Source organism: Xenopus laevis, chromosome 5L (genome assembly GCF_017654675.1).
Source record: "Xenopus laevis strain J_2021 chromosome 5L, Xenopus_laevis_v10.1, whole genome shotgun sequence".
NCBI lineage: Eukaryota > Metazoa > Chordata > Amphibia > Anura > Pipidae > Xenopus > Xenopus laevis.
In genome coordinates, this window is record NC_054379.1 from 157,091,901 (window position 1) to 157,104,224 (window position 12,324).

The 12,324-nt window shown below is 40.9% G+C and overlaps 1 protein-coding gene across 1 annotated transcript in view; it reads right to left on the reverse strand.

Moving 5' to 3' along the window:
* Positions 1 to 12,031, reverse strand: part of wdcp.L (WD repeat and coiled coil containing L homeolog) — a gene marked incomplete at its 3' end in the record, with an annotated part of 29,916 nt that extends 17,885 nt beyond the window's left edge. Inside the window, 5 exon segments of the mRNA NM_001096767.1 lie at positions 3,938 to 5,197; positions 6,543 to 6,660; positions 8,082 to 10,002; positions 10,310 to 10,409; positions 11,974 to 12,031. Of these exon segments, the coding sequence (NP_001090236.1) occupies positions 5,031 to 5,197; positions 6,543 to 6,660; positions 8,082 to 9,977 (2,181 nt within the window). The 5' untranslated portion in view covers positions 9,978 to 10,002; positions 10,310 to 10,409; positions 11,974 to 12,031.
* Between the last annotated feature and the right edge of the window lie 293 nt (positions 12,032 to 12,324).

Below are 12,324 nucleotides of genomic sequence, written 5' to 3' on the forward strand. Positions count from 1 at the left end.
TGTACAAGCCTACCTTCCACCAACAGTGAAAGAAGTGTGTTGCCTAAGTGGGCTATTAGCAACAAAGCATCATGGGTTGACAAAAAGACCACCATCAACTGAGTGTCTGTGTGTGTAGTCAGCCCTGTTTGCACAAGAATTCAGCCAAATCCGGTGAATGTTAATGAACAAAAATCAAACAAATAATCGATGTTTTTGATAAATGTAATAGAACCCAGTTGCATTGGGCATATTCTGTTCCAGTCCATACATTCAATTATTAATATTTATCACCATTGCAGTACATTTGGGGGTAGATTTATCAAAGGTCGAATTCTGAAGTTACCGTATGTGAATTTTTTTTAACTCTAATAAATTTGAATGTACTCAACTTGAATGGGAGGTTATTTATGAAAAAACTTAAACGTCTTATATTAGATTGAATACGAACGACCAGAAAATTCAAATCAAATTCGAATCGAGTTTGCCTCCCAAAAAAACCCTCAAATGTCAGGAAGACAATCAACATCTTCAAATGGTTCAAAGGACCTCTGCCATTGACTTGTACATGAACTCGGCAGGTTTTATGTGGCGAATATTCGAATTAAAGCAGTTTCCAGGGTTGACGAGTGATAAATCTCATTAAAATGCAAATTGGTGATTTAAAATTCAAATATGTGAGTTAGAATTAGAACCTTTCGAACTGTAATACATCTGTCCCTCAGTGTAAGTATTAGTATTATAAAAATCAACAAAAATGGATAGCATGTGATCAAACAAATATCAAAAAAAAATTCATGTCTCAGAAAATCCATTGATATCGTAGTCAGCCTGCTCCAGCCAATTATTATCCCTTTCTAAGAACATTTGCTCCAGCACAAACATGGCTCCAATAAGTGACAACTAGAGTCCTGCAGCGGGTCGGGTACCCGCAAAAACCTGCAGTACCCTGCCGGTTGAAGTTTCGGGAGAGGGTATAGACGCGGGACGGCGGTTCTCCGGGTTTGCGGGTCTTCTCAATAGAGAGTTTTACTTCTTTTTTTTCTGATCATGCCTACTTCCAATAATGTCACTTCCGGTTTGCAATGACAGCACTTCCTGTTTTACACCTTTATTTCTGATCACGCCAACTTACAATGACAGCACTTCCTGTTTCTTGATGGTCAGCAGGTCGCTCATCGGGTTGTGGATAAGGTACTTGGGGGTCGAGTAGCTGGTCCAAGCAGGTAAGTATGCGTGTCGCGGGTCGGGTTAACAAATTGGTTCTGCGCAGGACTCTAGTGACAACTTTTTCCTTTTTTTGGATAAATACTGCCAAAATCAAGTAAGAAAAGTCTTCAACAAATCATCATCATTTATTTGTATGGCGCCAGCAAGGTACCCAGTAACCCCATGATTTTTAAAAATATTACATTCTTGTCATTGTTTCTGTATTCTAAATACAGGAAATGAACCAAATTTATGAATGGGATAGGCAATATCATGAATTGTTTTGTTAGTCCTGAGGGATTTGCAGTCTATAGTGCCAGTGATACAATATATTAGTATATTATAGATTTTTAATATTTTGCATCAGTTGACCCCTAAACCACTGCTTGGTTGCTATGGTCAATTAACCTAAGAACCAAAGAGCAGCTAGCTTGTTATAGAGAAGAACTGCAGAGAAAAAAACAAAAAAACAAAGATAGACGGTGTGGACACCCGAGAGCAGAGTAACCGGCAACATTGATCCTTTATATCTGGGTTTCATCATTTACTATAGGAATCAAGCATTACTAGACCACTGATAGAGAGAAGCCAGATGGTGGTGAAAGTGCTTAAAGGGGTGCACCATTCATAATGGCTAAATACCTGCCATGCTTCACTATGAACTAATCAAAATGGTTCTTTGCTCAATTCCTGCCCCAATTCAATACAATTCAAAGACTGGTTGGTGAATGGAGAGAGGGTGCGTACTGAGCAAGCACAGGGGTCGACCATGCATATACATCATCAACCTTAAAGAAGAGCAGCAATTTTGTTATCATGGACTGCCGCATCCCTTTGAGGAAAAACTATGGGCCAAAGCGAGTGGCATTATGCCCTGCCCTTTCTGCATTAGCCCATAAGTACAAGGTTCCACAACAACAATTCATGCCTTTAATATTATTCCAAGTAGCCTCTCATCTCTCCCATCCAAACTGTCCCTCTCTCGGGTGTCTCCACTTGCTTTCTGTACTTGTTTGGGTTAGAGAAGCTAAGCTTAGGGCTCATCATGGAGACATCAACAGTAGTATAACAGTAATGCAGCTTGTGAATGTCATAGATCTTGTATTTTTAAAGCCGCTTCATTGCATGAACAGCGGACACAAATAAAGTAAAACTTAACATGATATTTTATTAATAAAGTATGGGATCCGTTACCTGAAAACCAATTATCCAGAAAGCTCCGAATTAAGGAAAGATCATCTCCCATAGACTCCATTTTATCCAAATAATCCACATTTTTAAAAATTATTTCCTTTTTCTCTGTAATAATAAAACAGTAGCTTGTACTTGATCCAAACTAAGATATATTTAATAGTGATGCACTGAATCCAGGATTCGGTTTAAGATTCTGCCTTTTTCCGTTGGATTCTGCTGAACCGGCCTATTGAGTTTATTTACAGGAGAAGGAAAGGTTAAAACTAAGTAAGCTTTATCAGAAAGGTCCACCTAAATATACCAGTAAACCCTCAAAGTAATGTTGCTCTGAGTCCTCTGTCAAAAGAAACACAACATTTCTTTCCTTCTATTGTGTACTCATTGGCTTCTGTATCAGACTTCCTGTTTTCAGCTTTAAACTCCTTGCCCTGGACGTGAGCATGCTCAGTTTGCTCCCCCCCCCTGCTGTAATTTGAGCCCAGAGCTATAAGTGATTAGGGAAGAGACTCAGGCAGGAAGTGATGTCACACCAAGCGAATACTGCAGCTGCTATCCTAAACAAACACAGAGAGCTTCTAGAGCTGTTTACTCAGGTATGGTAAAACATTCTACAGAATAAATATAGCATTCTAGCTTGCACTATTGCAGATAATCTATTGACAATAGTAGCTTTTCTTCTCCTTTAAAGTTTGCATGATTTTCTAGTAGACTTAAAGTATGAAGATCCAAATTACAGAAAGATCTGTTATCTGGAAAGCCCCAGTTCCTGAGCATTCTGGATGACAGGTCCCATACCTGTATACTGAAATCTACCCCAGCTTAAAGAGAAAGATCTGTTATCCGGAAAGCCCCAGTTCCTGAGCATTCTGGATGACAGGTCCCATACCTGTATACTACAATCTACCCCATCTTAAAGGGATACTGTCATGGGAAAAATTTTTTTTTCCAAAATGAATCAGTTAATAGTACTGCTCCAGCAGAATTCTGCACTGAAATCCATTTCTCAAAAGAGCAAACAGATTTTTTTATATTCAATTTTGAAATATGACATGGGGCTAGACATTTTGTCAATTTCCCAGCTGCCCCTGGTCATGTGACTTGTGCCTGCACTTTAGGAGAGAAATGCTTTCTGGCAGGCTGCTGTTTTTCCTTCTCAATGCAACTGAATGTGTCTCAGTGGGACATGGGTTTTTACTATTGAGTGTTGTTCTTAGATCTACCAGGCAGCTGTTATCTTGTCTTAGGGAGCTGCTATCTGGTTACCTTCCCATTGTTCTTTTGTTTGGCTGCTGGGGAGGAAAAGGGAGGGGGGTGATATCACTCCAACTTGCAGTACAGCAGTAAAGAGTGATTGAAGTTTATCAGAGCACAAGTCACATGATTTGGGGCAGCTGGGAAATTGACAATATGTCTAGTTCCATGTCAGATTTCAGAATTGAATATAAAAAGATCTGTTTGCTCTTTTAAGAAATGGATTTCAGTGCAGAATTCTGCTGGAGCAGCACTATTAATTGATTCATTTTGTCCCATGACAGTATCCCTTTAAAGAGATGATCTGGTCAGAATTATTTTAGTTGCCCACATTCACTGCGTGGAAATCACAACACCATGCAGCAGACAGCATTGAATTGGATTGAATTTTGACCCTTTAGCTGACAGCAGCTCAGAGCAGACTGAGCATGTGCTTTGCCTAAGCAAAAACATGATGGATGGGCAGCTATTAGGTACAGCTTGGCAGGTATGGATCTTCACTTTATACAGCTGTGGGCCTCTGGCCTGTTACATTATCTATTTATTGGTCTTTAGTTTATACAATAGTTTAGCTACAGAACCCCGAAAATGGAGTATAAAATCCCCTGCTTTCAAATAGTATTTATACTTAAACACGATCTATAAATAAGGTACAATTTAACATTGTGTCCCATCTAGGTGTAAACACGAGCCTGACCGAAGAACGTTGACTTTATACAATCTAAATCCAAGGCTGGTTAATTACCTTTAGCCTGTTCTGTAAGCAGCAGTCAACGTTTTATCAGCTCAGAGTATATTATAGGTCGGATAAATCCTCAGCAGAACAGAAATATTCTGCAAATTGGCACACACCAGAAATGATAATTACTGTACATGAATGCTGGTACATTAAATAACCTGTAAGGACAAAATGTACATTTTCATTAATTCACCCAATAATTTACAAACTGTACAGAAAGTTTCAAGTACTTGCAATGGACCGAAATCTTAAATATTAGGGGATAATCCACTGCTTGTGGCAGCCCTGGGAAAGGTCACGGGAATATGCACCTTCTGATTTATATAAGAAAACTGCCATTTCCCTGTATTATTGCTTTCAGCTCAGGATTATCAGACTGGCCTGGTTTATGAAATGAATGACTATCACATTCTCTTACATCACTGCAACTGTTAACTCCTCGTTACAGTAACACGGATACCTGCATGCATACAAATCCACCGGAATAGGCAACTTAGTTCTTCGACCATCCATAACTACTATGGCTTATAAACTGCAGGCTTTGTACCAGACACTTCTGAATAAGCTTCCAAGAATGGAGTGCAAATGATTTATTGTGGATATGGTCGCATCTGGTTGTTGCAGTTTCAACATTGCGCACGCTGAAGGTACATGTGAATTATGTAACACTGCTGGAAGGCTGCAGGGAGTTATTCCTGTCCATACGCAGTGGTGGGTGCATGGCGGCAATTCTTGCATCTCTGATGGTTATCTCCTGATTAGCTAAAAACGTTAAGGGGATAAAACCTTCACTGTCTCCTGTCAGGATAATCCACAGTGAGGGACCTGTAAGCAAGAAGGAAATTACATTTTTATCCTCAGTACAATACAAGGCTCATGACACAGGCAGTATATTCCAGAAACACCTCAAAGGAGGGCCCAAACTCTAATGAGGATCCACGGTTAAGAAACCTTTTCCCTGTATGTGGAAAACAGGCTCAGAAACATCAGATACTGTGCTGCAAGGTTTATTTTAACACAGCATTTTTCGAGCTAGTGTGGCTCTTTATCAAGTGTTAGTAAGTGCTCATATTACATCAGGTACTTAAATCCTTTTAGCCCCACCCCCATACTGTGATAGGGTGCAGGTAAATTGGGAAATTAAGGTCACTGCAAAAGGGAAATTAAGCGTGACCACCTAACATAGCAATGTTAAAAACTAGGGATGCACTGAATCCAGGAATCTGTTCGGGATTCGGCCATTTTCAGCAGGATTCGGCTGAATCCTTCTGCCTGGCCGAACCCTAATAAATTATGGGCGGGATGGAAATCGTGCGACTTTTTGTCTCAAAACGAGGCAAAAAATATTTTCCCCCTTCCCAACCGTAATTTGCATATAAAAAGGATTCGGTTCGGTATTTGGCCGAATCTTTTGTGAAGGTTTCAGGGATAGTGGATTCGGTGCATCCCTATTAAAAACAAACATATATTTTTTGGGAGTCCAAAAGTCCAAAGAGGTTTCCAGTCCAATGAATTTCTTTAAATATAAAGTCCATCACAATACACGTGTCCCCTTCTATTGCTAAGAAGCCTACAAAAAGAGTCGAATTGGCTGCGAAAAAACATTTTTGTATTTTCACACATTTTAGTTACAAGACCATATAATAGATACAAGGTCAGCCTTAATTTCTCAATTTACCTGCACCATATCACGGTATGGGGTGGGGCTAAAAGGATTTAAGTACCTGATATAATATGAGTATTAATACTTGATAAAGAGCCACACTAGCTAGAAACGTGTTAAAATAAACCTTGCAGTACAGTGTCGGAGGTTTCTGAGCCTGTTTTCCACATACATCCGGATTTTGTTTGATTGACATACGCTTCATTTGGGACAGAAGCAGTGGAACGGGCACTCTACGTGCTACTAGTGCAAGTGGATTGTCCCTTTAATAAACACTGCATTGGCCGTCTCTTCACTTTGCAGAACACTAGAAACTCACATGGATATTTGGTGCGGTTATCTGGGCCCACTATCACTTATAGAAGAAATACTTTTCAGTGCCTTACAAAGGACCAAATATAGATGTATTTCCGTACCGCCGGATGTCTGCCCTGGATGTTGACAGCATTACTAGACCAATACTCTTATAAACAAAAACAGCAGAATGTTACCAAGAGGCAAACTTACCCAACTGCATTTCTATTAAAGAGAGACCGAAGAGCTCTTGGACGGTACCCAGGCGCAGCTTGTTTTCACACAGCAGTATGCTTCTTTTCATTGCAGGCCCCTCTGGATGGTAGGCATCCTGTTAATGGAACATTTATAGATATTTATAGACAACCGAAAAAAACCGAATATATTCACTATGTCAAGCAACAATCCACTTTGCAGGTCAGTCAATGTGTGCTTGCAGTAAAATAATATCCGAGTAATGAACTGAAAAAAAAAAAAAAACATGCGTTTTGTAGTGCGGACGTCTACATTCTGTCACTGTACTACAGCTCCCAGCATTCTGCTCACCTTAGCAAGCAGCCAAAACCACAACCTTCCTTACTGCATTACCTTCCTGCCAATAAACCTCCTAAACTCACACAGCAGTCTCAGCAGCAGGGAAAATTCCATAGGTTTTTGCTTTTGCAGAATTAAAATATAAATCTAGGCCAACAGCTGTATATGCAAGTCTGGTTTAAAAATGTAACCTATTTTTCTATTTCTGGAGCAGAAGTCGGCGGTTAATATAAAATAACAGAAGTAGCACAGGACTACAATATAAATTTCTAGGCAAAGAAGACAGAAGTGTTAAACTGGTCTGAATCTTATGCAACAGACGCACATAATCCTTTTAGCCAGTAATCTTTGTAAAATGCAGCATCCGCAAGTCATTCAGCAGTTTACCTCTGTTGAACTTTGCTGGTGGGTGCACCTTAAATGTCTAATTTGGAGGAAAAGAATTATGAGATTTGTCCATGAATTCCCTGCAAAATAATAACCCCAGCTGATAATCAACTTTAGATTCGATCTTTGGCTTTTGGAGCCAACAGAGCTGCTTGTTAAAGAAACAGCAACATTTACAAATTAAAGTTTTTTAACGTAATAAAAATATAATGCAGTGTGCACTGACTCAAGACAAAGCTACTAGAGTTGATTGAGGGAAGGTCAAAGGCATGCAAGTTCAGTTAAGAGTTCCACTGGTTATTAAAGGAAAACTATACCCCCCGAACAATGTAGGTCTATATAAAAAAAAAAACAGCTCATATGTAAAATCCTGCTTCATGTAAATAAACCATTTTCATAATAATATACTTTTAGTAGTATGTGCCATGGGGTAATCCTAAATAGAAAACTGCCATTTTAAAAAACAAGGGCCGCCCCCTGGGATTGTAGGATTCATGGTGCACACAAACAAACCATACATGTTAGGTCACATGAGCCAATTAACAGACAGAGTTGTGTCTTTTGCTTCCCACACTTCTTCCTGTTACAGTTAGAGTTGCAGTATTTCTGGTCAGGTGATCTCTGAGGCAGCACACCGACCATCACGAAATGGTGGTTACTTAAATATATATATATATATATTCCAGTTTGATAAGATTGTTTTATATGTCACTTAATTTGATATAAACTGTTACTTAAATATTAATTTTGGGGGTAAAGTTTTCCTTTGATCCCAATCCAAAACTTCTGTCACCTTGGCGTAAAGTGAAAGTCTTCCTAAAAGAAAATTACCTGGCACACAACTGTCACATAAGGAGCTTGCCTACACGGTAGGTATGATGCCGACAAAGGCCTTTTGCCATTCCTTGTGATGTCCGTCAGCTCTGAAAGATGCTGTTGCAAATGTGCAAAATTACAGCAAAGCCTTTCGACGTTTCTAGATATGCTGAGGATTTCTTGCTGTGGCGATACATCACTTGGTTGTATGAAGTTGGGTGGGCTGCTATTTTGGCACTCAGATTTTGGCGACGTTGACCCGCTAATCGGCTTCTTGTCCATGTCAAGGCTAAGGGTGACTGAGCAATTCTTTGGCTCAGTGTCAAAGCTTTCCATTCTTAGTCTGTTCCTTTTCTCATCAAACTCATTCGCACTGGATGTTGGACTCTGATCACCGTCGTAGCTTCTAATTTCTTCTATCAATTTCTTCTTCCGCAAATAAGTAGGCGGAGCTGTGCCACTCGGCAACAGCAGCTCGCGGTGAGTAGACGGACTTTCCTTGTAGAGGGACTCAACCATTTTCTTCTTGTCTTGTATGCTCATACAAGAGTCATTGCTAGCCTGTACACTTGTATTCCCGCCGGAGGAAGCAGAAGAATCCTCGTCAAACATCACTTCTTTGACCATCAAACGAATCAAGTATTTGTCCGAGCTGGAGGAAGGCAGGAAAGCTGGGTCACTGGTTTTCTGTCTTCCTACTAACACAAGCAGCATCTTATCAGTGAGAAAGCACAATCCTTTCGGCCTCTCGTTCTTCTCTAGCTGGATTTGTTGAATATTAGGCACACTGGAAGATGTGAGGGAATACACCAAAACTGCGCTACACGTGTTTGAAGCAACAGCAACAATATGTGCAGTGGGATCAAACGCCAATATGTCTGGAACTAAAATACCAGGAATGCTGACCCTCCGAGTGGTGGTCACTTTCTTCTCAAAGCTCACAAGGATCAAATGCGATGAATCCTGCCCACTGCCTGTGAGATAATCCTTCTTTTTCAGGTTAAGAAGGGAATTCAGGTCTGCTTTGGAGTGATTTACAATATGGGTGAGATCCAAAGTAGCAGGAGATGTTGCCAGAGAGTCTGTTGTCAAAGATCCAGAGTCAGCTGACTTTTGGACACCATCCATAGAGAATTCTTCCTCCATCAGTAATAAACCTGGTTGATTAGAGATGGTTATCTCAGAAGAGGCTGGCATAGTAAAAGCAATACCTGCATTTAAAGCACAGATACGATCTAACGGAAGTTCCGTGGACACAGCGACTTGTGAATCGACCGTAGACTCAATAGCGCAAATGTAGCCTCCAATGTCAAACACAGGACAAAAAGCACATGCATTTAAGGTCTTCTGCTTGCTATCCCAAATGTAGGAATGCAAAGCACTACCAATAGCTACAACTAAGCGACTGCCATCCTTAGTCCAACAAGCGCAGTGAATAAGACCGCTGCTTTTAATGTCCGCTTTCAGGCTGGAATTCTCATAACGCACGGCATACAAGACAGACACGTCCCGTTTTGTTAGAACGACTAAAATATCTTTGCTGGGGTGCCATGTGCAGCCCTGTGGGAGGACAGGGAACGGATCTCCTATCTCACATGTCTGTGAAACAACTAGTTTGTTCTTATCGGAGGGACTGTAACACAGCTGCCAAACAGTGACGTGCTTCTTGTGTTGGACAGCCAACAGGGCAGGGGTATCATTTGCCAAAAATGGCCCCCAGTAAAGCCCATGCACATGTTCAAACTGTCCAATAACAATAGAGTTGCCAAACTTGGGCTCTTCGTTATTGAGGTGCAAGGCTGTCAATACAACTTGCCGACCATCTGTCCAGGCCAAACCATGCACTGGATGGATTGCTTGGTAGAGGGCGTTGATGCCGCTTCTCAGGAGTTTCCCTTTTCCCAGCTCCATTCTGTTCTGTTCAGAACATCTGCTGCTGAAAAAATAAAAAAAATAATGAATAAAATATTATGCTTGAAGAAATAACACAATGCTACTGTTATAGTTTGTGCTGTATTCAGAAAGCAAACATTAGTGGGTATCAAACAGGATCGTGGATAACAAGCAATTGATGAAATCAATAGACAGGGATTTATTCCACCACTCTCCACTTATATAAGTGATAACTAGTTGCTAGTCCCACAAGCCTTAGAAACCAGGTAGCATTTTTTCACAGCTGACTGGCAAATGAATAGAAGAGGGTTTAAATAGACAGAAATCGAATCTAATTCTAATCAACTTACCACTAATAACATTACCACTGAAACAATGTACCAGTAGCCAGCTCTATTCCGGCTATGACTCCAATTCCCACGATGCATTGCATTTCCTGTATAAATAGACCTGTAGGATAGAAGAAGCACAAAAGCTGCAAAGAGTTGTGGGAAGTAGAGTCTTGGCTCCAGGAGAGCCGACAACGGCTCAGATTTAAAGGGGAGCTATTGCTAAAATGAAAATGTAATATAAGCTTCAGCATATTGAAATGAGACTTTCTAAATACAATCAATTAAAAATGTTGTACTGTTTCTGACATAATCAAGTGCATCTTCACTATTCCTTCTCATTCTGTCTTCATTCAGGAGTTGGATGTCAGATGAATGGTCCAATATATCTTATAGGGGGGATCCTTTTGCCTAGAAGATATATTGGAGCTCACTCTATTAAACTCACCAGACATCATGTCTCTCTACATGCAGGATTTGTGCAAAAGGCAGTTATTTTGTTAGATTTTGTTTGTACTGGAATCAGTTATCTGAGTGAGCTCTAATACATCTGCTAGGAAAGGAAGCCCTCCTGTAAGGTATATATCGATGAATATCTGACAGCCAACTGCTGCATGAAGACAGAATGAAGAGAAACAGATGCTGAGAGAGGAATAGTGAATATAAACTTGATTATTTCAGAAACAACGCATAATATTTAATTGATTGTATTTAGGTTGATTGTATCGTACAAGCAAAGATGAGACTAAAAACAGAGCATTACTAAACAGGAGATACTTATTGAGTATCAGGAATCCTTTTCCCCCTAGTTCCCAAAGAGAACTGTCTGTAAGAGATTGGCTGGGGAAGTTCCAGAGCTGATAAACAGAGATTGACAGTGAGCTTTCAGGGTAATCGCAGAGTCCATGATCATGATTGAGCAGCAAGGTAAATATGTTAAGCTCTTTAAAGGGATACTGTCATGGGAAAAACATTTTTTTTTTCCAAAACACATCAGTTAATAGTGCTGCTCCAGCAGAATTCTGCACTGCAATCCATTTCTCAAAAGAACAGATAGATTTTTTAATATTCAATTTTGAAATCTGACATGGGGCTAGACATATTGTCAATTTCCCAGGTGCCCCCAGTCATGTGGTAAGAGATTAGAGTCAATGTGGGGGGGGGGGGTTTCAAACAAATGGGCAAACCCCAAGTATCTTAAGACTTTCCTTGTCATTTAACCAAAATAAATGCACTGCAGTGATGTAGCCCCTGTTTATCTTATGGAGATTGCATCTTGCCTTACTGTACATGCAGTCCCACAGTTACATTTTATGGCCAATCTGGGCAGTAACCCATAGCAACCAGTGATTTAGCTGTTGCCATGGAGCTGCAGGTAGAACCATAAATACAAAGGTTTGGCTGGTTGCCATGAGATACTGCCCAAGGTGCAAATGTGCCCTCCTGTCTCAGTTACGGCCTTACTCCTGACACATCTTTCCTTAAACCCATAAACACTATTATTCCACATTAGCAGCCGCCTCCTCTAAACACACTATCAAGGTTACATCCCTTCCCTTGAGCCCATGTTGCCTTACTAAAGCACAGCCTCCCCCTAGCTGACGACGAAGCTCCCCTCGTGGTATCAGTGTGTGACCCAGTCACGCCTAAGTCGCACTCAATATACACAGACTGTGCGCACTCACCCGTTCCTGCCGCACTACCCCTCTGCGCTCAGCTCCTTCCCGGGCAGGACGTACAGCCTCTCAACATCAACGCTGATTGGATAGCACAAAACGAGCCCGCCCAGCAACTGCAACCAGCTTCCTGGTAACCGGAAGGCGCTTCCTAGCAACACACTTTTTTTTTAAAGCAACTTTATTAGCATGCTCTTATAGGTGCAAGGTTGAACAGCCGCCGCGTCCACAAATAGGGGCGAGGGACTTGCCTGCAGAAGCAGCTTGGGACACAGACACTGCACTGATTCCAGAATGTTTCCCCCCACTCCCTCAGACCTTTCCTTCTCTGCAGCCCCACGTGCTCGCCCCTCCCTCGTC